General features: G+C 35.6%; 1 protein-coding gene across 1 annotated transcript in view; it reads right to left on the bottom strand.

Moving 5' to 3' along the window:
• Window positions 1-23,228, bottom strand: part of MALRD1 (MAM and LDL receptor class A domain containing 1) — a 236,467-nt gene extending 213,239 nt beyond the window's left edge. The window contains 8 exon segments of the mRNA XM_050325308.1: window positions 1,664-1,821; window positions 6,353-6,496; window positions 10,858-10,951; window positions 14,180-14,332; window positions 14,412-14,506; window positions 18,682-18,822; window positions 21,978-22,091; window positions 23,142-23,228. Of these exon segments, the coding sequence (XP_050181265.1) occupies window positions 1,664-1,821; window positions 6,353-6,496; window positions 10,858-10,951; window positions 14,180-14,332; window positions 14,412-14,506; window positions 18,682-18,822; window positions 21,978-22,026 (834 nt within the window). The 5' untranslated portion in view covers window positions 22,027-22,091; window positions 23,142-23,228.
• Window positions 23,229-25,877: the final 2,649 nt, after the last annotated feature.

The following is a 25,877-nucleotide window of genomic DNA, read 5'->3' as shown; positions in this document are numbered from 1 at the left end:
GTGTGAAACATGCAGCTGAGAGGTTATCTCGAGTGACAGCCTGCAAGATAGCAGCTCTGTTGTCTTCCAGGGTCAGAACTAGCCTTGTCTTTCACTTCTGTTTCTCAGTATTGGCTAGCTTTGAGGTTCATTTGGTTTTCATAAACAACCTAATGATCTAGTAGCAAAATGTGTAAATCCCAATTCTCCCTTCTTTTCTGTTTAAGAAATCTCAAATATGAGTCTGTGGTGTTTTGTTTCTGAAACTGCTGACAGAAGTTTCTTAATGTTGTTCTGGCAAATTTTACCTCAGCTTCAAATAACTTTATGTGCAATAAATACACTTCTGACTGAAGGTGAAATAAAATAACTAAAACATAAAAGGGCTAAGAGCATCTGTGGAAACAGAATGGACTGACTCGATATAATAACCACCAAAAATATTCTTCTAATGCATATGTAAGGACCTGTTTATAAATGAGTTGGTTCAATCTAGGCTCCCATTTCTATGGGAACTCAAATGTCAGTTTCCTCATGGTTTTGGCTCACATAATTTGCTCTATTTTCAGGAAAAGAAAACTCTTAAATTGGGTCCACTGATCCTACTTTAGGTGAACTACTGAAATCAGTATTCAGATTCTGTCTCAAGGTTGCCATGAGTGTCATACCTGGGAATTTATTGGCAAGTACTATGGCACAGATCTCCATGCATTCTGACCAGAACACTGATTATGTTACAATTCCCTGATACAGTAATGGGTCATAGAAAAATACAACTATTCCCTTTTATAAATGAAATATGAGCAAAAGCCTGGAGTTGTTTTCATGAATACTCAAAGACAAAGTCAGAAAGAAAGAAATTATTTCCATTACCTGTTGCTATATTTAGACCTCTTAGTAATGTTACCCTTTGGGGTTTTTAGCACCTTATCTTTGTGAATGAAGTAGATCTATCTTTTTAAATACAAATGTATTGTTGGATGATAAGAATTCAACTCCAACATCAAGATATGGGAGCCATTAACTTAATGAGACCAGCTCTACTGCTCTTGCTTTCATTAAGTAGAAGTACAAAGCATCAGTATTAAGCTATTAAACCAGACTTTTAAAAGAGAACATCAGAAAACCTCTACAAGGCAAGGGAGGTAAAAAAGATGGAAATAGCATAGCTCAACTGGGATTTGTGTTTCAGTTTGACATGGCTGTTTTGTCTACTAATAAGTAAAAGAATAGGAAAATTGCTACTCTAAAACTTGGGCAAAACAAATCAAGTGTCTAATCAAGAACTTCCCAGTTATCCTGAGTCAACAACTTTCTTTTTTCCTGTGTCTCCAGAAATACAAGCACCTATTTTCTTATTCCAGAACAGGAAGAAGGCTAGAAAAGCTATTACTATAGATTTTTTCCCCTGAAAACCCCAATTTATTTAATTCTGTAACAGCTGGGGGTGTCCTTGAAGTCTTATTGCAGAACATTCACCCATCAAATTAGTTTATGGCTGAGATGGCAAATACCCAGGTTTTGCAATTGCACAGATCAGTGGAACGGTACCAAGGTACTATTTCGCCCAAACTAATTCAGGGTGCAGGCATGTAGTAGCAGCTGTATCATCTTGTATTTTGTCTAGTAACACCTGTGTTGCCATGCCTTTACCTTTTGGAAATGAACACGTGTTTCTTCTTACCTGATTAATAAACAGTACTGCTTTGAGAACACTGCTATCTGCCATGGAGTAATGAAACTGAAAGTGGCAATTCTTGCTGGAGCAATGACACATGGAGTTGTTTAGATAAGCACTTTCGTATAATGCATTGTCATTAACTTCTAACCATTCAAAACGACCTGAAAAATGAAAGAAGAGAAAGGTCACTTTTTAACAGAATATGTTTTTTTTCTCAGTCTATGAACATAAGGACTGCTTTCATGTAATTAAACCATGAACCCATCCCAGCAAGAATTGAATCTGATCATCATACTGCTTATGTTACTTTGATGTCATCTGTTTCCTATTAAAAAGATAAATATATATATATATCTTCATTTTACTCATAGAGAGCCCCAGCAACCAAAAATTGTGTCAAAGTTGTCACTTTTCATGTTAAAAGCTATTAGAAGTCCCACATTCAGCTCAGCCTTTACAACCATTTGATTGTAACCTAATGACAAATATATTTGGAAACTGGGCTTTCTTCCTACCTCCACTATGGTTTCCAGAAAATATGGTTTTTACAGTAATATTTAAAAAATAAAAAAGGAATTCTGCCTTATTGCTACAGGAGGCAGTCACATCTCCACCGTGTAATCAAGGTCTTTACTTCTCAGCCAGAATTTCTGCAACAAAATGTAGGAAGCATATTGTCTTTCCATCTGAAGCAGAAAAGCAATTTGTGCTCTTCTTGACCTACTGCCCCTTATAAAAGCATTCCTACAGAGATCTAAAAGAGTACTCCATCCCCTCAACAGTGTCTTTTAGTTGTCAGAAATAAAAAGTCTAAATACTTTTTACCAAATATATCAACTCTTTTTTCCCCCAGCTCCTGAGTCACTGAATATTTTACTGCCTTCTGAAGCAACTATTAAAACAGTAAACAAAAACTGATTAAAGGTCTCAAGTCAGCAGTTTCTGTGTTCATTTCCTAAATAAATCTTATCTCAAATGCAGATATTGCATATCTCAAGGTGAAGGGAGAAAGTGTCATTTCACAAGGAAAGCATTAATTTTTATAAAGAACAACACTGTTTTCCTTTTGTTTCCAGTTTACTCTTTGTGTTAGGCAATGATTTACACTGAAATACATGGTTGCAATTTTGTTGGAATTAAGCTTGCAATTTCATGCCACACCAGCTAACCTCAATGTAAGGCAGTATTATAGTTTTAACCCAACTTTCTGTTTGACAGATATCAACAAAGCATCTACACTTCCATACTGTCTTGTGCATAGAGAAATATGCAGCAACACTAAAAGTTATGCTGCTGCTTCTTTATCTAACTTCGGTGTTCTCTGATGCCATTATGAAACCATCTCAGTTTCTGAGCCAAAGGATAATTAACATTCTTTTCCCTTTTCAAGTTCCTGAATCTTTATAAACAGGGCAAAGTGGAGTTGACATGGTTTTTAGATGAGAAAGCAAGTGAAAAGAACCAGATAAACAGTTTCTGTAGTCTTCGTTTCTAAAGCTAGGCCTCAATTTGTCTCAGAAGCACTCACAACACTTGTGTAAAATGTGTTCTCTAAAGAAGAGTCATACTAAGTTCATTTGTTGCAGACTTTGTACCTTTTCTTTAAGGTCTGAATTTCCCTCAGTGCAGACACTGCATAGCATATTACTGTGCTTATGCTCTGACCTTCTTTGTGACTTGATCTCTTAAATTTTCCCAACTTGCTCTTTCTGAAGTGCTAAACTTTACCTTGTTTTTAAAGGCAGAACAGGTCTTTTATTTTCTCCACATGGCTGCTTAGTCAAGTTTTAGCTAAACAGTCTTGTTTCTTTCAATTTTGAAGGAAAATTTTTTCTGCTGTAAGTAAAATCTTGGGAGTCCTACAGAAAGATCAGCCACTGACTCCACTGGAGCTCAAATAAGAAGCAGAGCTTACGATTTACTGCTAAGGTGGCCCAGCATCATCTTAGAGCTGAGGTGGGCTAGTGAACCTGCCAGTATCCTGTTATGCTGAAAACTAAAAACCTATAAATATTTAGCTAACTCATCCCATGTTAACCATATTCTGACTCAAATCTCATCACTCCCGCTTAAATCCATGGGATTTTTATTTCACAAATGACACAACTTTGAATCTGTGCTACTGGTTTTAGAGTAAAACTGAGCCTTGAGTTTAAACTGAGCCACAGAGTGGGATTTTTTGTTTTCTGACAAGTTCTCTTCCCAAGCAGAGACCTGTTCAGTCTCTGAACCAATGTCCTGCAACAATCCTCCCACTCAACCATTTAGAGGAAAAAAGACCTAAAATTGTCATTGTTTCTACTCTTGAAAGTGAATTTTCATGAACTCACAAATCCTGGGTTAAATCTTTGAATTAAAAAAAAAAAAAAAAAAAGAGAGAGAAAAAAGGTAATGAAATAGAATCACATAATCTAATGATTTCACTGTGGGGTTTTGTTTGTTTGGTTGGTTTTTTTCATGTTTTAACTTGAGGGATTTTTATCACTGATTGTCTGAAATGCTGGATCTTAAAACTTGGTACTTCCTTTGATTTCTTTTTGCATCTTTATTTTTCTTATGCAGAGTATTTGTTTCATTGCTTTCTTATTAAAGAAGTGTTACCTAGATGTAGGAAACCAGCTTAATCCAAGGTAAGCATGAACTATGGAAACTACATAGCATGTATGAAATATCAATAAAGAAAACAAGAAGAAAAAAGTATTTTCTGAACAGTATTGTAGGGGAATATAAAATCTCTGTAAGAACTTTTGACACTAGAGAAATTAAGAGGAAAAGTGATAGAGAAAGTGTCTACAACACTGGAGAAAAGAAGCAATAAAGGAACAAAGAAAAAAATCATCCAAAGACAGAAAGTATTTTATTAAATTTAAGAATACCAGCAAAGGAGGATTATTCAAAGACTATAAGCAATCCTTTTTATATATATATAATTGTGTAGACTTTGACTTTATAATTTCATTTCTTACCTCTTTCTATTTATAGAAGTGAAAGCTTTGATCAAAATCAGAAAATAAAGCTTAGTCAAGCTGTATTTGCATTGCAAGTTTGAGCCCTCAAGCATGGCATGTTTTCAGCTTGCATACCATTTCTTTAGTTTTCAGAATTTTAGTTAATATTCAACCTTCTCATTTATGCCTCAGCAAATCTGCATGAATAGAAATACTGAATGTATTGAGAGGTGAGCAATCACAGATCAGATTTTTCAACACTTTTCAATGTTAATGATGAATTAAATTCTATGTGTTATTTTGACACTTGTTTCTTCTCACGTTTTACTTTTTCCTTGATGACAAGGAAGCGCAAGGAATGTCCCCAAGCAGCTGTTTGGGTTACAGATTCAGCCTATGCAGCTATCTTTGCATATTCATACAATAATGCCCAAGCACCTATAGAGCAAACACTTCCAGATATGTCCTGTTTCCATAGACATTGCTAGTCTAGTCCTAGACCTAGTCCTGTGAAAGCCACTTACAGAATTTCAGTATCTTTTCTGTCAGCACAGTATTGCCAGAAAATGGAAATCCATACCCATTACTAGCCTTTGAGATGTCATGTTAAAGTATGGCACCTTTCAGGGAGGTGTTTCAAATAAAACCAAATTAAAAGTCTTATTGGAAATTGGAAGATGGTGTGACTTGTTTTCCTCACATTTAAGGAGGAAAAGAAAAAAGTCTGCTTTACTAGTCTATATACTCTCCATTGTACATACGTGCAAATATTCATCTTAACAGTGTATGCACTCAGGCACTTTTGCCTGATATTCCATTATAATTTGATTTACAGCTACTAGACCATGTTGAAATGCATGCTAAATTTATTTTAGAAATCTTTCTGAAATGAAAACAATATCTAGCATTCATTCTGCTCCTATCACTGAGATGTGATCCATTTCTGTGGGTTCAAAGTTCAAGCAGTTATCTCCACACTATCAGTCCTTCAAAGCTACATCACAAATTATCCTGTTACAACTAGCCCCACTTAACCCCTTTGAAGGCAGTCTCAGTAGAAAAGCCAAACACTCACCCAGCAAGATGATTCTATTTCACATTAGAACACTTAGAGAGTTACATCCATTAAGCTTTCAAAACATGCACTACACAGTTCAAAAACAAGAGATGCTCTTTACTTCTGAAAATTGCAACTGGACAAGTTTTCTTGGCAAATTTTACTTTAAAATAAGAGTAAGAAAGTATTTTGTGTAATAATCGTTTCTTTACAGTTCCCCTAATGTAAGGTTTAAGATGAAATTCCTGACTGTATGTTCAGAATAGTACTACACAAGTAAAACTGCCAAGTATCAAAATCAGAACAAAACAGAAAAAAACCCACACACAAGGACTTGGCTTAAGTGGATTTAATTTATTTTCACCAAATTCTTACACAGTTCTCATAAAGAGAATTAACTGGAGAATAAATCTGTTATTGGTTTATATTGGAATTCTTATGTTAAAATGTTTCATGAATACTTGAAAATATTCATTAACTCTCATGTTAAAATATTTCATGTTTTACCAGCATGTGTGTTCACAGTACTCTTACTAAATGGCCAAATCGAAAGCTAATTTAAATACAAAATGCATACAATTACTTTTTGTAGTTTTGTTCTGTTTCAGCATTGGGTCACCATTTTAACCTAAAAAGCACCAAATTCTTCATGACAGCTAGTAATTTTGAATTAACTTTAATTCCTACCTTCAGTATTGTTGCTCCAATCCTTCAGGAGGGAACAGGAGGCAATCTTGTGCTCAGCTTGCAGCCATGCCCACTGAGCAGGCTCAGCCAGCTGGCCAGAATGCCACTCACATATGTCAAGCTCAAAACTGGAAATCTGTGGTGCTTAAAGACAAAGAGAAGCCATCACTTAACTTGTTAAGTCATTATTTATGAACCTATTTCCCATTAGAAACATATGCTTATTAAGCTACTTGACAACATTCCTGCCTCTTCAAAAGGTTACTTCAAAAGTATTGTGTCTCCCTGATTGCTCTCCAGTATTTCAGGCTGCCATCTTTACCATTCTAAAAAATCATTCCCTCAAGATGGATGTTTCTTTCTAAGCAATGGAGTGCTATTTATGGTAGCCAGTCATTGTAACTTTGTGAATTCACTTCCGCAGAGAGAGTTGCCAGGTAACATAAAAAATGACATGTCATAATAAGAAATACCTATTTACTTTTCTAGATGATAGCTACATAAAAATCACTTCTAACTGAGAGGTTAAACTCAGCAGCTTCTCCAAAATTCTTGTAAAAGAATTCTTCTTTTTAGAGACAAAAAGTTTCTGAATACATCACCGCATATTTTCCAGAATTTTTTTAAGGGCACGTCATGCCTGGCTAATCTACTTGCCTTCAACAGGGGCCAGGATTTTAAGCAGGATTGCACCGCGATAATGGATGTACCATTTCTTAATCACAGAATCACAGAATCAGCTAGGTTGGAAAAGACCTCTGAGATCACCAAGTCCAACCTATGATCCAACCATCACCTTGTCAACTAGACCATGGCACTAAGTACCACATCCAGTCTTTTCTGAAACACCTCCAGGGACAGTGACACCACCACCTCCCTGGGCAGCCCATTCCAATGCCCAATCACCTTTTCTGTGAAGAACTTCTTCCTAATGTCCAACCTAAACCTCCCCTGGTGCACCTTAAGTCTGTGTCCTCTTGTCCTGCCGCTGGTTGGCTGGGAGAAGAGACCTAACTCCACCTGGCTACAACTTCTTTTCATGTTAGTTGCAGAGTGTGATAAAGTCTACCTTGATATTCCCTTAATGTGAGGGAAAGGTAATCTCCTGGTTAAGGCAGACTTTTAAATAGCAATCAGGGTATCTCAGACAAAACACAGAGATTCCTAACTGCATGGAGAAAACAATTTCAGTTCACTACAGACAGATGCTACTTCATCTCAGAGACACTGTATTATTCACATTATTGACATATTGACGTGAGATGGCCTGTCCAGCTAGTGCTACAAACCTTTCATTTCTTCCTAGTTCCAGTGATGCATAAATATGCACTTTTTTCAAACTATGTGTATTATGTGAGGACTCTCAGGGAAAATGCAAAACTACACAAGTGAAAGGGATGGATTTTGTTAAATTTCAACATCTGTAAAAAGTTACAAGTATAGGCAAAAGGAATCAAGTTCTTTAAACCCTTTTGAATTATTAATACAAAATATTTTTACTCATTCTGCATTTTTGCACTTTAGTTTTAAACATTTTTGATGTTTTGGGTTTTTTTACAAAATACCAGTTTTCCAGCTCTTAATTCGATAACATGTCAGACAACAGAAAGATTAGTATTTTGGATTTTCTGTCTCCCATCCCTGTAGCAGTTCATCTCAAAGACCTGTGCCTGTAATATTAAAGGCTACATCTTTGCAGGTTTAGAATTAACAAGGGAATTAAGTTTGAGATTTTGTCACTTGAAGTATTCATACTGGATTTTTGTCAAAATTTACACATTATAAGTAATACGTATTTAATTACTTCAGTTTTCCTGAAAAACAACACAACTTCGCAAAGAGGCTGTGTAACTTCTGCATTACAAGTGACTTAAGGAGGACTAAAGCCTCCTACTCCCTTACAGCATTCCACTTTCATGCCTTAGAGCTCTTGACTTTCATGGCTGTGGAGAGATCAGAGGAACAGCCTTAATGGGGCTCTTCACATACATAATTCTTATGGAGCTGAGAGGGAGTTCTGCAGAGCAGCCACTTAGGTAAGAATATGAGGCCTTTGAACAGAAGGTCTACAAAAGGTATAATTAAAGGAGATTTTGTGTTATGTATGTTTCAGATAATAACTTTAATATTTTCTGTTTGACAGCTATTTTTTTTTCTGCAGTCCATACGCAGTTGTATAAAAAAGAGCTATGGTGGGGTTTGAGGCATAACAAGCTATTTGGCAGGTGTTGGGAAAACTACAAACTGTAGAGTATCTTCAATTAAAATACTGAAGATAGAGTTTTTGTTCTATTTTTTAAAATGCATTAAGTTTAGTCTTTAGTGGTACTGGACAACAGACTGAAAGGGGATGGTTTGGGAGATAGGGGAGGAATAGAAGTGAAGAAAAGACTTAAAGCATAATGAAATTACATTTATGTTTCACCATCACAGTTTTTAGCGAGAAAGTCCTGAAAGCACAAAAATTTAAGATATTTTACTCATGGCCATAAAATTACAGTCATACTAATGAATACAAATGCACAGGTTGTCTCTTAAGTGCATTTATGTTGGGGTTTAAAATAATGAAAGGTATATTAAAAATGCAAGTTTTAACTAGGAATTTCATGCAATTGAAGTGGTCTTCATTAAAAGTCTACTTATCCAGACATTCCACAAGGACTAGAGAAAAAATGATTTTAAATTCAACCAACCATTAGTCTGACCTTTTGTTTTAATTACTGGAAAATGTTCAGAAGTAACATTCCTCTCTCAGGGACAAAATTAAGATCCTTTGAGCCTGGTTTTGGCTGCTGTGAGCCATTTAGAAGTCACCTAATGAAGTTGACTTTTCCTAATGGAGAAACATAGGATAAGAACTGGCTCTTATTAGAATATTCTTGAGGTACTTAACAGCTCAATCTGTAAGCCATAACATATAGTTCAACACCTGCCACGTGAGATAAGTTTAGCACCTGGATTTATAAGTTCCCGTGAGTACATGTGTTTCTATTTCCTTTTTTTTTCCCTTTTCTCTTTGAGACAGTATTTCATCTCTATAGCTTATTATTTTTAAAATTTTTTTTGCTTTAACATTGTTTATTAAAAAAGTCAATATATTTTTACAGACAGATCTATATCCTCCTGCAGGAACTGGTTAAACAATTACACAGGTTGCTAAAATTTAGCAATGCCTTTTTTTTTTTTTTTCCATTTTATACCACCATTTTACCTGCAGAAATCCTCAAAAGAAAAGAAAGAAGCTGGGGAAAAAAAATGTCACGTCTGTCCTCTTTACACTGGGGACAGATTTCAAATTCCATTTCAAAATAATTTTTTTCAGCAAAAGTACATTGTACTCTTTTCTGAGTTCACAGACTAGCATGCCTGAAGTTTTAAATTAACATCCTTGCTTATTTAAGCAATACAGCTGGAAAACATCTACAAAACAGAAAATCAAGATCTGCCCTGGCATGAAAAACTATTTATATAGCATTTACTTCTATATTTCTCCACCGTTAGAAAATTGCAACATGGAGAAACTTACATGATCAAGTTTAGTTACATGAAACTTCATTTCCCCAATATAGATCCCCTTTGAAATAAAAAGGTATGCCTGCCTGCATCATTAATTCAAGACTTGTATCTTGCTCTTAGTGTGATCTGGCTGAAATTGCTCATTTCTCTGACATGCTAATAACCACATGCATCTCTTTTCAATATTTTTTTTCCTACTGGGAAATATAGAGAGCATTATTTTGGATTACAGTTCACACAGATCTAACCACGTAACCTAGTTTGGTCTGTGTCAAACACTGCTTCCATATCTGAAGTTAAGTTTGAAGTCTGAACCCTCAGAGTGTGTGCTAAGAATAAGAGGAAGAAAAACAGAAGAGGTGTTTTGACTGTGCTCAACTGAGGATGTGACATGGGTGCACAGGGCAACACTCTTGTGCAATAGAGAGCAGCAAGCAATTTAATTTATGCTAGGATGGCTAGTATTCCTTTCCCATGAAAATACATTGGGTTGAAAAGAGAAATAGGAAATGTTTTGCTAAAGAATCCTGACACGCAGAGATGGTCTGACTGGAGAGATGACTGGCCTGACATTGCAACTCTTGGGTGTAGCAGAGCAGAACAACATAGCCCCACTGCACAGCTGAGGATCAGGACCTCCACGTGTTTAGAAATACACACAAGTGCCTTGGGAATCTTCCTAAAGTCAGCTCCAAAGCTTTTCCTGAGCTGGCTGAACACATCAATTCTTTGGCCAAAAACAGTAGACCTTTTCTGCCCACTGAGCCCTACATTTATACTGTATCAGATTTCTTAAAGCATTTATTGTCTTTGTGTTTAGATGTGAAAAGACAGATGATTGTTCAGGGAAATGAAAATGAGCCAGATGAAAACACTTTTGGAGTTAAGAGCCTTTGGACAGCAAAAGTATTTCCACTGTGTTTTCTAAGGAAATCTAAGGAAAAGACAAAGTAAAATGACCTGTCTCCTGAAAAAACAGGTATTCTTACCACATGCCAGGGAACATTCTTCACTGAAAGTAATATCATCAATGGCAACAGTTTCATCTTGTCTCTGGGTATCCACCATCCCCCAAAAGATAACCTGAAGAGATCAATAGCAAACCAACAAGAAATCGAATTTACCAGTGTCATGGACAAGATGAAACACCTTACAATATATGCCAGTCTAGTCCACGGAGTTTATATTGGAACTATGAGAACTCAGATCAAACACTTAATAATTTTTTAAGATTACCATCCTGTCTTTTTCACACTTAGGTGGCTTGTCAGCACAGATGAATATACTAATTTTCTTACTCAATATTGAAGTAGCTTTTAACAGGAAGGATCTGAAAATCACAATAAAATGCCTTAAATCAAAGCAAAAATCATGACAGTTAAAGATTGGAGCACAAAGGATTTTGTGTTTTATCTAGCCACTATTCCACCAAGGGCTGGAAACGTGAACATTTTCTGGTTCGTTTCATAATTTATCAGAGACCTGGAGCAAAGTCAGATCAACAAATACCATTAGTCAGATGCCTTTCATCAAGTTTTTAGCCAAAATAAACTTTGAGGAGTACTCGGTCAACAGCTATTCTACTCTAATGTTACAACAGTGAATTTTTTTTCTGTCCCTAAAAAGTCTTCTCTACACAAGAAGTTACAAATATTTTGCATTTCATTTTAAGGGCAGATTTCAATCTACATTTGTAAATGTACAGGCTACTACAGGTTTTCTGCAGTGATGTACAAGGGGAACTGGCTGATCAACTACAGTCCTTGGGAAAACCCAACAAAAAGCATACCAATCAAAATAACCCCCAAAAATATCAATCTTATGGATAACATTCCTTAAATTATTCCCGAGGCAAATCTTGGGATGCTGTAGCTCTAGGATTTTCCATAATCTTGGCTGGGTGTACATTCTAGCTCTTAATAGTGAATGCAGAGGGTTACCAATATTTTTTACAAATATTACCTTGAGAGTTCAGCAACTATTTTCTGCATAGTTAAAGAGATTGTAGCAGAAAACCTACATTTATTCTATAAATTGCCAAGAATACAGTATTTTGCTGTACAAGATGATACAACTTATCTAAGGATATGGCCATTATGTTACAAGTTGGAGTTTTTTTGAGGCGTGGAATTTTTTGTGTTTTGTTAATTTGTTTTCCTTAGGTTGTAGTTGGCTTGCACAAGAAGCATAGCAGCCATATCGCATGCAAAAATATGTTTCTGAGTGAAATGCAGCATCTTGGAAATTTGCTCATTTGATTTGTTTCAGAAAACAATATTTTAAACTCCCAAATTCTGCTGCAATGATGCTAATGTACACTAATGTGTACTTTCATGACATCACCAGTAGAAGGACAGTGTATTCATATTTTCTGTTTCTATCATTACATTGTTTCAGATAAGTTTCTAAACCAATATAGAGCACTGTTTTGACAAATATTTAACCTTTTCAGAGTTATGTTTCCTTTGGAAGTCAAAATTCAGTTATTAATAACTTCATTTATAATATGTATTAAACTGTATAATATAGCTTGCAGCAATTTAGACAATGTGAAAGAGGGGCTATCTCACTTTGCTGGTACAAAATCAGAGACTGCTTCAAGTTCATATTCTGCTAGAGCACATTCTGGTAGAGCTATATCAACCTGTGTTTCCCCAAAACTCACAAACAGTGAGTCTTGTCTTAACTTCCCCTTCCAGAAGAAAATAATGTTAGATGGCTCCACCTGCTCTTGTGTCTAAAAATGTTTAACCAGTGAACCCCAAGCCTAGAACTATTTCTCTTAATGAAGTCTTGGAGACAGAAATTTGTTCTCAATAGAACACAGCAAAAGTAGCTTAAGAGAGCAAACTATGATACAGTTTTCCAAAACCCAGCCAAACCAGCCATACTGAGCTTGCCTTGTGTTGAGCAGTTAAAGCACTGACAATCTTTGTACTTCAGAATTCCCTAAAATGGAGACTTCTAAATGCTGAAACAAAATCTCCTATTCCATAAAGATAATCAAGATATTTTATTTTTTTTAGTTGGAAGAGACAAAATATTTGACTATTAAATATTTAACATCAAAATGAGGAAAAAGGAAGCACTGGAGGTACAGAGATTGATTTTAATTAAAACCTCACTTCAAGTGTGTTTGCAAAATGACAAAAACATTAAAGCACCCTATTTCCAAAAGGTTTGTATACCCAAATAAAAATTATTTGTTTCTCATAATTATTTTCCATAGAAACTTTAATAACATTTTATCTTGAAAAATTCCACAGATTTCCCTGTAGGCTGAACATTTTGTCACATAGAAAGAAAAAGTGCAAAAGGGCAAGTGAATTGTATCCACTTGTATGACAGTGACGTCTTGCAAATTTTCACTGGAGCAAAAATGTGCAAAGAAGAAATTTTGCTCAGACTGTAGGTTTGGTGAGGTGCCGAGCTGTATTTCTTTAGCCAGTTGTAATGATTACTGCAGTAAGTTTGACACATGCCTTTTTGCAGCTGGACTGCTCATATATTGAACAACAACGACATTGTGCTGAGTTCGGTTTAGCATTACAGTAACGTTTAGAGCAGGTGAGTATTGCTTCAAAAATTCAGATCCTTTGGATGCTTTAAAACAACACGCATGTCAAGTAATTATGTTACTCATAGGGTTTACTGAAATGAGGTCATGCTTCCATGCCTTCAGGCTTGTATGCTAACCAACTTCACAGTAGCTGCTGTAGAAGGAAAGCCCTCTCATTTTTTTCTCTGCTCCCCACATCCTTACCAGTATTGTGCACAACAGTGAGTACACATCATCTACAATATTACAGCCTTAAGTTAGGTTTACTGTACTAATGTTTTTTGTAAATGCACATATAAAAACATTTAAATAGCCTATGACATTTGCATTGCAAAACATCCTTGTAAAACAGTATCTTATGGTATAAAATGCTGTTTCTTATATAAATGAAACCTTGAATTTATCAGTACAGTTAGATTGAGGCTAAGGGAATACTGTATTGAAAGTTAAGATCAACAGTGTATCACCTCTAAGGGCTGGGAAATAATGATGACTCGAAGACACCAAGTGTTTTATTTAAGACACATGCATAGTTTAAGAAAAGTTTGGTATTAGTTTAAACACCATTAAGAGATAAGAACAAACAGTATTTTTTAATGCTATGTAGCATCTTTCAAATGGCTTTTCTCTTATTTACCTGATGATAATGCTTTCTTTCCATTTACAAAACATTTAGTTTTAACCTATTAAAGAGACCCACAATTTAGAAACCATTTAACAAGTGTCATTTACAGTGACCTCAATTTACTAACCTCAAACTTTTCGGTGCTATTGATTGTTATGGTATTTGCTTTCCACTGACTCTGTAGTTCTCTTGAAATTTGCCAGATATTTGTAACAGTGTCCTCAGAGTGCTTTTGAAGCCCCACCATCAATGTTCCACTGACCCAGTAATGAAATCTAATCTAGGACAAAAAAAAGTCTGATTATTCCAGGGAAATACTATGACAAACAATGTAATACAAAGACTATGCACCAAATTACCTGGCAAATATGTTCTTCATCAGTTGGAAGGAAAACATTTGTCCTTAAAGTTGCAGAAGAGGATTGCATATCAGGGGACAATGAGAGGAAATAAGCTATTAAAAGGAAAAAAACAGAAAACTTAGAAGCTTGAATAAAAATCCTAAAAAACAACAAAACAAGAAGAGGGGCACATACAGGTATAAATTAATAACTAGAAAGCTGACCAGTTTTTTTTCCCCAGAAAATATTAACACTTACAGCCATTGTATGCCAAGCTTTTTTCACATTAAATATTGTTTATTTATTATTATTATTATGCTCCATGTTCCATCTAAAATTTTAAGTAGGGTTCCAAAATGCTTCATTTGCTGGTGCATACTCAACTTTGAAGTGCAAAATCTTGGGACAAAGGGAGACTAACTCAGCAAGCTGCTCAGAGACTTTAAATCCCAGTTATTGAATAGATCACATATTCCATGCCTAAACATCAAACTGCTGCAACCAACTACACAGATTAATCATAGATTTATCATGACTGTTCAAGTCTTTAAGGAGGTATTGGAAAATGGGAGAGGAGACTGTGGTGATCTGATAGGTTCTTCTAGTGTTCTGATAGGTGTCTGGTTTTTGACTTCTCAGAAAATTGCCTCACTGCAAAGAGAAGGTTGTGGTATCCCTGTACACACTCCCAAGATACACAATTGTCTTCAGAATTTTAAAGCTACCATTAAAAATACTATTATCTTTCCATTTATAAAACAAGTCCTTGCTTCCCTTGAAGTGTAACAGATCAACAAGAGTCAGTGAAATATGGTTGTTGCCATATCTTTTGACCAATCATGTCTCTACCTGACAATATTGTTTTAGATCTTATAAAAGATGGAAGGCAACCACCCTAGTTTAGGATAACAAATACTGCTAGTCAAAATTTGGCTTTTCCTGAACATGATGGTTTCAGAGATATTAGATGTTAAAGGGTGCAATGGGAAAGAATAAAAAATAAAAAATGCTCAATTTCCTTTTAAATCTTTTTAATTCCTTTTCTCCTGCTTCCCAAACTCCAAGCAACATCAAGTAAACTGTCACTCTCTGACATTAACATGTAAATTAAAGGAGGATGATGAAGGAGGAAAAAAGCCAAGTGGGACTCAAGGAATAAAAAGAAGTCCTAAAAATAAAGATAACTACAGAAACCAGATATCAGAAGAAACATCAGAACATCTAAATGCTTCATTTATTAAATCACCCATCTTGACCTTTCATCCTTGTGTGCAACTGCAAAGTCACTGACCAAGCATCACAAGCCTAGCTCAGTGCTGGAGCCAGCTGAGCAATCCCCCACAGAAGAGCATTTTGCAGCCTGCTACCAGAGCAATGGTCATGCTCCCCCCAGGTTTTAGACCTTTGGTGACTGCTCAGGCAGTACTTTCAGAGCCTGCCAGCTGCAAGGATATTCTTCCTACCCACAACAGATGGCTTGGTGCCTCTGCAGAGCCCTGTCCCTGACTCCAATCTGTTCCACTGGATGTTAACTTCCATAAATTTTGGACATTTTTCTTTTAGTTGCCTAAAGATAAATGTATCTAAGACTCAAAAACTTATTTTTCACCTGCCACAGGAATTTTAAGTTTTACATATGTGGAAGAGAAATAATAATTTTAAGAACTTATTTGAATGGTGATTTCACACTAGACCTCTGCATAGATAAGAGTTTCATCTAGTAAAAACATGTTGTGTCTTATTTTGGTTTTGGTTTGTGTTTTTTTTTTTTTTTTAAATGGTTGTCACTGGTCTGTTCAACTACTTTTTCAGTGAAAAGAAAAAAGAACCATGAGAGACAACACTAAAAAACCATGTGGGGTTCTAGTAAATGATTACATAAATCTTCAAAGGAGTTACATCTACCAAGTGATCTTTGCTCTTCTGCTAATGTGTATGTATTATTCTGATGTCAGGAACTCTTCCCTTTAACACTCTGCCACAGAGCACGCTCTGCTCTGGTTGTCACCACACAGAATCGTTTCTGGGTTTTAAGCAGGAACCAACATAAAACTGATCACATAGTCTTTTGAGTCACTAGCCATGGAAAAACTCGACTAACTGCCATAAGAAGATAACTATTTCCCAGGTTATCAGCACCAGCATTCAGGAAAGTACATTCTCCAGGTAGAAAACCAAATTACCTAAACACATTTAAATCTCCTTAGTCATTCAGTTCACTTACCTGAGTGTGCAGCCTCTCAGAAAGCTGAATAGGTACAAGTATTTGATCTTTCTTTTACCCGAATAAAATAACTTGGGTTAACATGGCTACCACACAGTTCAGACATGGAAGATACAGCAGTGACTGAGAGCCCAAAACAAGTAAATGTGACTGAACTGTTCAGGTGACCAAGCAGTTTGATTCATCTGTAACAAACTGGTTGGTGATTCTCAATCTTTTGTTGGCTTTTGCTGTCTATGTAAGTTAAATTTTCCACTCCCCACCAGTTCTTTGCAAGAAGAGGTAACCTTTTTTATGGTTATAAGCAAGAGTATCTTTCTGGTCTTTGCTACATCCTGATGTGGTGTGTACTACCAATCATGCACAAATCCTAGAAGCTTCAACTAGAGCAAGACTGTTGCCTGGTTAACCAAGTGTGATTCCAGACAAGAGTTTGCTGTATTTGTATTCCCTGGTACTTCTGTACCATTTTGTTTGTTTGTTTGTTTTTAATTGTGCTTCTTGATGAGAAGAGCTGTTATTATTTTAAAGATAAATAATTTCACAACTTACATACTTGAAATAAAGCTTACATTTATGAAAATATTTGGTAGTTGCTCAATTTTTTACATCAAACATCAGTTTAAATCAGCATTTATTTAAGAGCAGACTTACTTTCAGAAGCACAGTGCACAGAGCAGGATGTGCTTCCGTGCTACACACAAGTAAAACCTAAAGTTGTTGAAAAGCACATCACATGTATAAAGTTTCCTAATTACAAACATCATGAGAATTGTCTACTCTGAAATAAGAACTTGCAGGAAAATGTAGAGTGGGTTTTTTTGCTGCTGCTTTTTCAGTGAGAATAATTTAAAGTTGTATTCCATTTTCATCTGCTTATTTCTAAGCACTTTTTCACAATTAATCTTGAAACCATCAACTCATACACATCCTTGCATGGAACTTCTACCTGTTTGGTAGCCTATGCAATGCATAGGAAGTGATGCTTACCTTAGAACAGCACATATTTCCACAATCCCAGATAAGCACATTTTGGAAGAGAAGTGTAAAACCTCCTGGGTAATCAGTCTCACAACAGCACTTGCATCCCACATAAAGTTAAGTGCTTGTACTGCCTTCAGGTGCCTGCACTGCAGGTTGTCAAAGCACTGCTTGTACCCAGGAGAGGTGAGAGGGAGAATGTGGAGAGGAAGGGAAAGAGAATAACAGAAAATATGGAGAAGAGAACTAAACAGTTATTAGTTCAACCAGCTCACGCCTTTACCATGAGATCAGAAGTCACCATCTATTCTTTCCCTCTTTCCTTGATTGCTTACAAGCAAGCCTTCCAACAGTTTTGGAAAGCAGGAGAAAGTTTGCTGCAGCTAAAAAAAGTGGCTCAAGTTAGCTAAAAAGTTATGAAGAAAATCATGTATTACAGAAGGAAGAAGACAGATTTCAGAAAGCAGGATTAACCTGGCAATAGGAAAAGTATAAGGGATATATTTTGTCTGAGGGCAGAGAAAAGGAATTAGTTGAGAGACGGTCTTTGAGGTAAAATGGAATTGAAATAAAATCTAGAAAGAAACTGGCTCAAACAGGCCATCAGAGCTTACCCTGTCCCCAGATACAAAGCCATCCTCTCTCAAAAAATTTGGAGCAGTAATATTAGCCACAGATAACAGATACACACACTCCAGGCATTCACCAATCCAAGAAAAACTGAAAATGCATCTTAACATTTCTAAACTTTGCATTCATCAAGACTGACCTCATGTCTCCAAAAGAGGTAAAGATTACTCAGGTAGATAAACACTACTCTTATAACTGATTACTTGCTCCTCTATGAGAACAAGAATTGCTTACCGGAATATTGGGGGGGGTCTTGTTGTTGGGTTTTTTTTTCTTTTTTGTTTTTAAATTCTAGTTCTCTGCAATTGCAATTACCTGAAAACCTAGACACAAGTCCTCTGTGACAGAATACAATTGAACTATCAATAAAATATCAAAGTTAAGTCAATAAACCAGAAAACTACATAGTTTGTAAGAGTCCATGGTTTCTGCAAAGAATCTGATGATTCTTACCACTCTCATTCCCATTGTGGTCAGAGTATGGTGGTCCTATGCCAGATTGACCATTTCTTCTTATCCATCCAGGCTGTAAATTAGATTCATAAAGAGCTTTGCATAGGTTGGTTTCAAAATCACACTTGTCAGAGGAGAAACCTGAATTGAAGCAAACAAACAAAAATTAAAAGCTCAAAAACAGAAGCAAAAGGATATGTTGTCACCATTACTTGCTGTCTAATTAGTAAACAGGAAAATTCTGAACAGACTCCTGAAAAAAAGCAAAGAACCCCAGAATTTTTGTATCATGAACAAGGAGTAACAGGGCAGTGGAAAAAAACAAAACTAGTACTGTCTCCAGATTTCGTGTGCTCTGTGGAAACTTTCACCCGCCTTTTCTCTCTCACAGCAGAGGAAGATGGGTATAGATGCTGCCTTCTAATTGTGGTTCTGGTTAGACACAAGTTACAATGCCTTATAGCACTCCCTCTCAAATTGGTGCTTGCTCCAGGCCCCTGTAAATGCTTTTAGCTTATTCTGTATTGTCATAGTTCACTAATAGTTTTAAATAAAGTTGCCACTGCAGCATTTATAGTCACACTGTGATGTTCAGCTTCATGGCTTTCGTATTCACATCAGTTTATTGAAACAATCAATCACAAGGTGAGAGAGGGGAAAACAGAAATAATTCATGTAAGCATTCCAGACTCAAGTTAATGTGCAGACTGGCTGATTCATCAACCAACTTTTTATTGCTGTTTTAATTCCTTAGCTCTTTAAGTGGCTAAAAAGTGCCAGTGGTTCATCAAAAGCACAAACACTGATGAAGCATATCTGCTTCACATTGCATGAAATGCACCAATTCATATTCCATATTTCCTCAGGAATTTTCTTATAGCTGAAAAACAATTGCAAATCAGTGTTCACAAAATAGCGGGAATGTTACCTTTTTTAATTAAAAAAATAAATCCTTGATCATTCATTATTATTTTCTGAAGCGTATTCATTTTTACACAAAATATAACTTGGCAAGCAAACCAATGTAAATTTGCTGGAAGTTAGATTGACAATGTAAAATTACTGCTTAGAGAGGAAAAGTCCAGAAGGAAGGAATGTGTGGGATGTTCTAGATAATATTTGCAGAATTTCCTGTGAACAAAACAAATTGTAAAATAACCTCTAAGAAAAAATTCCAAGTGTCAGAGCAACAGACTACAGTTTAAGGTTCTATTTCAAGTGTGCATATGTATAAAATCTCAGTTTGTGATATTCTGTGTCTTTGCAATATGAAGACCAAATTAACAATAAAAACTGAAGTTACATCTTTTATATATTTTCACTGCAGATACTTCCTTAAACCCGAGTAGAGCCCAGAATAAAAAGCAGGAACCTGTCATCAACATAAGATCAGGAGCTGAAATCTAAGTGGAAAAATAGTTTTGCAGTAATCTCAAATCAGATGAAAATGGCAGCAGGATGAATCTTCAATTTGATACAGCCTGATCTGTATCTTTATATCTGACAGGTGACTTATCTCCTGGAGTAACCCAGAGCATTATCCAAGCAGTCCCAGCACACAGCCTGTCTCTCAAAGCCTAGTTCTAAACCTTTTCCTCAGTCCGATTAAAATACAACATAGTTTAATATTTAGGTTTTTTACAGAGCCCATAGGCTCATTTTTCTAAATTAGTCTTTGGAACAACCCTTAATTCTTTACTTTCATATAAGCATTTTCTATAGCAGTATTCCCTCAACAAACAGGTGCAAAAAACCTCCTTAAAAATTAATGGAAGAATGCATCTCTTGTTCTATATTCTACAATTATAACAAAAAGCAATGCCTGAAGGTAATGTCTTTTCCAGGGAAACCAAGACCAAGCACAATGAGGATTTCAAAGCTATGCAGTGGAACTTGGCATGATCATCTCTTGTGTAAACAATAAAAAAATTCGCTAATCTGAGACATGTTAGACATGTCAGGGAATTCAACAGACATAATTTCCAGCCATTGCCTTTTAATACATTCTTGTACAGCACAATAAACTTACAAAAATGTAATGATATCCAATACAATCTTAACAATTGTCTTATTTGCAGAGTAGAAAAAACTGATTCTCCTGGAGTTGACTCTGGACTCCTCACCAAACAGATCTCCGCATACTGTTTGGGTAAAACATGGAGTCCTACTGGAGGAAGAAAAACTTTGTGTAGGTGGGCACACAATTGTAATTTGAAGAATCTGGATTAAAGTTACTGCTCTTTCTCACAGATTTCAGCTGAATTCAGTGGTAGCTGACATGATCTCATTAGCATTTTTCTGAGAGCACAGAAAGACACAGCCTCATCTATGGACAATCTATTTCATACTTAAAGTAAAATGTTTAAATCCCAACAAATATGCTTCCTCTGTTGCACAGTGATTGAAAGAACTTATATAAGCTTTTTAGGCAGAATTAATTTTTTTTGATAAATTTAGGCTCTTCTTTGGACTCCAGAACCAGAATCTTCAAGGAGAAGGACTATCTTATCCATCCAGGCTGTAAATTAAATTCATGAAGAGCTTTGTATAGATTGGTTTCAAAATCACACTTGTCACAGGAGAAACCTGACTTGATGCATCATATGAAATTATTTGCAGCATCATTTTGTAGTACAGTATTCTGGAAATACTAGAATTCTGATACTAATTTACTCAGACAGTAGTAGTTAGAAGGCACCTTCACTGTTTAGATCAATTCTTTACAGGAAATAGCAGCTACTGTTTTTGTAACCTCTGAATGTGACAAAGATTAAGCCAGGATAATCAGTTCCTGAATTCAAGAAAATTTCCACTCTTGTCTAGACCTTAAAAAAAACAAAATCACAAAAAACCCAACCAAACAAACAAACCCCAACTAAACCAAAAACCTGTTGATGCTTATACCTCGGTCTAGGTATGTAATACAATACCTCTAGGTATTTTGTATTAAACCTGAATTCTATCAAACAAATCTATCGCAAATTAAGGAGAAAGGTATTACTTGCTGAATCTCCATTGAATTTGGATGAGGAAACACTTTGCTATAAAATACCCATATGAAGATTTATGAGAGACTTGCACTTTACAGATGTTGAAAATTAAGCAAGAAAAATCAAACTGAAGCTGGAAGAAACTTTCTTAAAAAATTAAATGAAGAAGAGGATAAAAAAAACCAAAACAAAAAAGAATTCCCAGATATTTTAGAAACAAACAAAAAAAAATCCTCCGTAGTTCTCTCTGCTGACATGTTCAATTATCAAAATATCACACTTATGCTGAAGCCCACTCAGACTTACCTTGTTTCTCCTCACCGCTCTCTCCACACTGGTTGGCAGAAATGCACATTTCTCCAGGTGGAGCAGAGGAGCCGTCACCACGTTGGCACCCATTTCCTATGGATGACTGAGTATCTACCAGAGCAAAGCAGTATAACACACAGAAATATGTGAGTCTATTCATGGGCTATATTACTACCTAAGCTTTCACTTGGAAAATAATTACTTTAACTGTCTAGTATTGGTCATGACGTGTCTTTGACCAAGCTGTATTTACATACATCTCTCTGAAAGATGGTTTTAGAACCTCACTTTCTGAATCTGCAGCTTAAAGGAAATATGGCTTCTGCTTAAGCAGTGACTTTCAACCCTGTGTGTCTTGGGATAATATTTAACTGAATTATAACATTGTTTTATGACTAAAAAAATTTGGCACATGTTATGCAAGTCAACTGTATATCATTAACTTACTGATCATATTTATTGCTCAATGGTTTTGAAAATATATTAGTTAAGAAAATAACAGGGAAACAGTAGAATTACAAAATGACCAACATTCATAAAGATCTCTCTTTGCTCAGAGGGAGGTGGCAAATGCTTACAAAATGCATGAAGAGTTTGTGCATCAAATATAAAAAACAGTTGAGAAATTCAAAGTTGATTTTGCATCAGAAGGATTATAAAACTTCCTTATCTTGTACTGGTGGAGTCCTTTCATATGAGAATGTCTTAGTAATGTGTTTCACCATGTTTTGATGTTTCACTGAAACCCACTGGTTCTGGCAATGCTTTTACACAGACGACTCAAGGATTTTCAAATGGAAGAGTGGGAGTGGGATAGAGATCCAGAAAATTAAAAAAAAACAACCTCGTGAGAGAATATTGAATCAACTTGTTTCATTCAGCCTAGCATCACATGAAAACAGGGAAGTTATATTAATGAAGAACCTACCTTAGGCACTCTAGGGGAGACACAAACCTAGGGGACAGCGACATAGTAGAAAAAAGAGAAGATGATTGCAAAAGTTAAAGGACAGTAATAGCCCAAGGCAAATGATAGGAAGAACCAGACAAAATTAGCCTGACAATCATGTAAGGCTGGCACTCCTTTTATAGGAATAGTGGGATGAAAAAAATATAACTCCTTTATGATAGACCTGTGTTACTTTACTAAACGGATCATACAATCTCCCAAGCGGCAGCTTGTAACAGGTAACTGATGCAGCAGGTCTGGAGATTTCCTCACCTGCAAATTCACAAAATCAATTAAGGGGAATGCACATTCCACTTTGCATTACTACAATTTGCCTATTAGCCCTGGTAAGAAGAATATCTCTGCAACTAAAGCATGATTTTTGGAAAGCACAAGTGCTACACTATACGCAAAGAGAAACAGGCAGCCTCTGCCTGGAAGCTTATCAATTATTGCAGATCCGTATTTTCATAACGAAAGAAATCTCTTGTCAGGGTACAAAGATGACTACTTCAACATTGCCTGAAGGTGAGCAGTGCAAGATCTGTGGCAACTTCCTATTATCTCCAACACCAGAGGCAGGCAAATGTTTATTGTAATAAAGGTTCCTGTTCTGCCTAGAAAGCATTTTCCAGTTCATTCGGTTCAACTCCACCCTTTTCATCACTACTTCTGCGGACATCATTTTATCTGCTTTATTTTAATGTTTTTCCTCAGGCCAAAGAGCTGTTTGAAAAACTTCCTGATGAAAAGCAGAACTAAGAATACATTAATTAAGACTTCATATATATATATATGTATTCCTCAAAAATATGCATCATTGAATTGTTTTTTTCCATTCTGTAAGTAAAGCTTAGATTAGAAGCTTCCAATAAAAAAAATAAATTATGCTATATAATGTCACGTTACTACATTTGCAAAGGCTTAAATATTTGTGCTATTCAACTGCTTTGGTTCTCAATTAATTTTCTCCAGTATACAATAGTTCATCTTATTTCTTCTTTTCCTCTATATCTTCTAAAACTCCTCACATTGATGTACTTCACAATGATGGATTTTCCTTGTCTTTCAGTTTTCTCCCATTTTATTAAAACTCTTACTACATTGTTCTAAACTGTTTTACTTCTCTGCCTATAGTGTAAATCTGTATATGAGTATTCTGAGTCAAAGGGTAATTTTTACTGAAGCTGGTATTCATTTCCATTTTAATATGCTCTAAAACATTAATAAGAGGAAAATTTGCATAACCCAAATGAGTCAGAACCACAATGAAATCCTTTATGAGTGGAAATAAATGAAAAATGCATCAAATATTCAGTAAGCATTTAGAATGTTATCCAAGGATCTTTAGTGAAGAAGGGGAAAAAAGGAATTTTAATGAAGTTCTAACAGAAAGTGCAAAACCAAAGAATCCTGTCTTTTTTGCGTTGTTTTGTAAATGATTTACTATGTACATGTAGGGAGAATCTCCTGATGAGTGCAACAATTCAGCCTTCTTGTCAGCTAACAATAAGTACAACACAGTTGTTTATAGTTCTCAGAATCCTATTAAAATGGGATCAAAAGATAACTCAGAGCAAAGAACTTTCAGGGAAAGTTGAAAGGACAAAATATTCAGGTACAGAACTGCAAGCACCCTGAAAGCCAGAAGAAAAACAAAAAAGGAGGCACAGAGAGAGAATGAAGAGTATAAACCGGTAAAAACATGCAGGATGCCAGAAAAGCAGAAGGATGGACACTGATCAAAGGGTATTTTTTAAAGCAGCAGAGAAATATTGCAGAGAAACTGAAGACTAAAAGAAAACCAAGCAGAGCCATGCACTGTCTATTTGCAAAGTTGCTTTAGCAAACAAGGAGTTTTTGAAAAGGAAACAAAAAGTTAAAATAAAAACCTGCTTGAATTTACATTAAAGATGGATTTATCAGGCTTAGCCTAATTAATTTAATTTAAGGCAAGACAAAACATTTCATGTAAGTGAAAAAAGATTGTCCACTCAGTCTTCAACTTGTTTAAGTAAATTAGTTGAAAAAAATGTAGATATTTAATTTAGGGCTTCTAAAAGATAAATCTTAGAAGTCCAAACAGGCTCTGAAACAGGGCCAGAAAACTTTTGCATTTTTAAGTCCATTTTTCATGTGAACAGAAAGTTATTTGCTTAAGCAGAAAATAGATTGCAGTTAGTAATTCTCCAGTAAGTTTTTGTAGAGCCAGTAATTACCAGCAATGAAACAGAAGAAAAAACTGAAAAACAGGGATGTGAGCTTCACCAACTAAAAACAGTGTTCAAATTTTGCTGCAACTAAGACTTTCTTTTGGGGAAGTCTTATGAGTAGAAAACAGTCACACTTTCCAAGAAATCAAAATTTCATTACGTTTAATATAACCTTTTTATAGCAAGATCATACATTTTTGTGTGTATGTGATGAAACTAGGGAGCAGTACTGTGCCAGTGTGCACATCTTTAACATATACCTCATCTTCTCCTAATGTACAGTGTTAGTAAATGTCATTAATTTTAACACAATTCTCCAAATTTTTATGCCAGAACAATTTTAGCCAATCGTTATTAAAAACACCAAAAGTTTATTTTTGAAAAAGTTCACAAATATTCAGCCCAGACTTCCTTTTGAGAGCCCCTTCCCAAAAATATGCTACTCATATTATCATATAACCACTCTAGTTTTTAATTGTCAAATTGGAATTGGAAGACATCTGCAAGTAGCAGAAAGCCAAGCATTCACAGTTACCCCAAACTGATCCATTTTTAACAAGAATTGGCAGAATCCTTTACTTTGGTGTGAAAGGCAATAATTGCATAGCATCTGCTTCCAGTTAAGTGGCACTAATTCAATGGTTATCTTGAAAGAGAACTAAGAGATTAATACATTTGATCAAAATGGATTCTGGATAAGTCTTCTTACCACTCATGTTCATTTGCTAACAGAAA

Source organism: Myiozetetes cayanensis, unplaced genomic scaffold, assembly GCF_022539395.1.
Source record: "Myiozetetes cayanensis isolate MyiCay16 unplaced genomic scaffold, myiCay2020 scf1, whole genome shotgun sequence".
Lineage (NCBI taxonomy): Eukaryota > Metazoa > Chordata > Aves > Passeriformes > Tyrannidae > Myiozetetes > Myiozetetes cayanensis.
The sequence above is the reverse complement of the archived record's forward strand: the minus strand, read 5'-3'. Positions and strand labels throughout refer to the sequence as shown.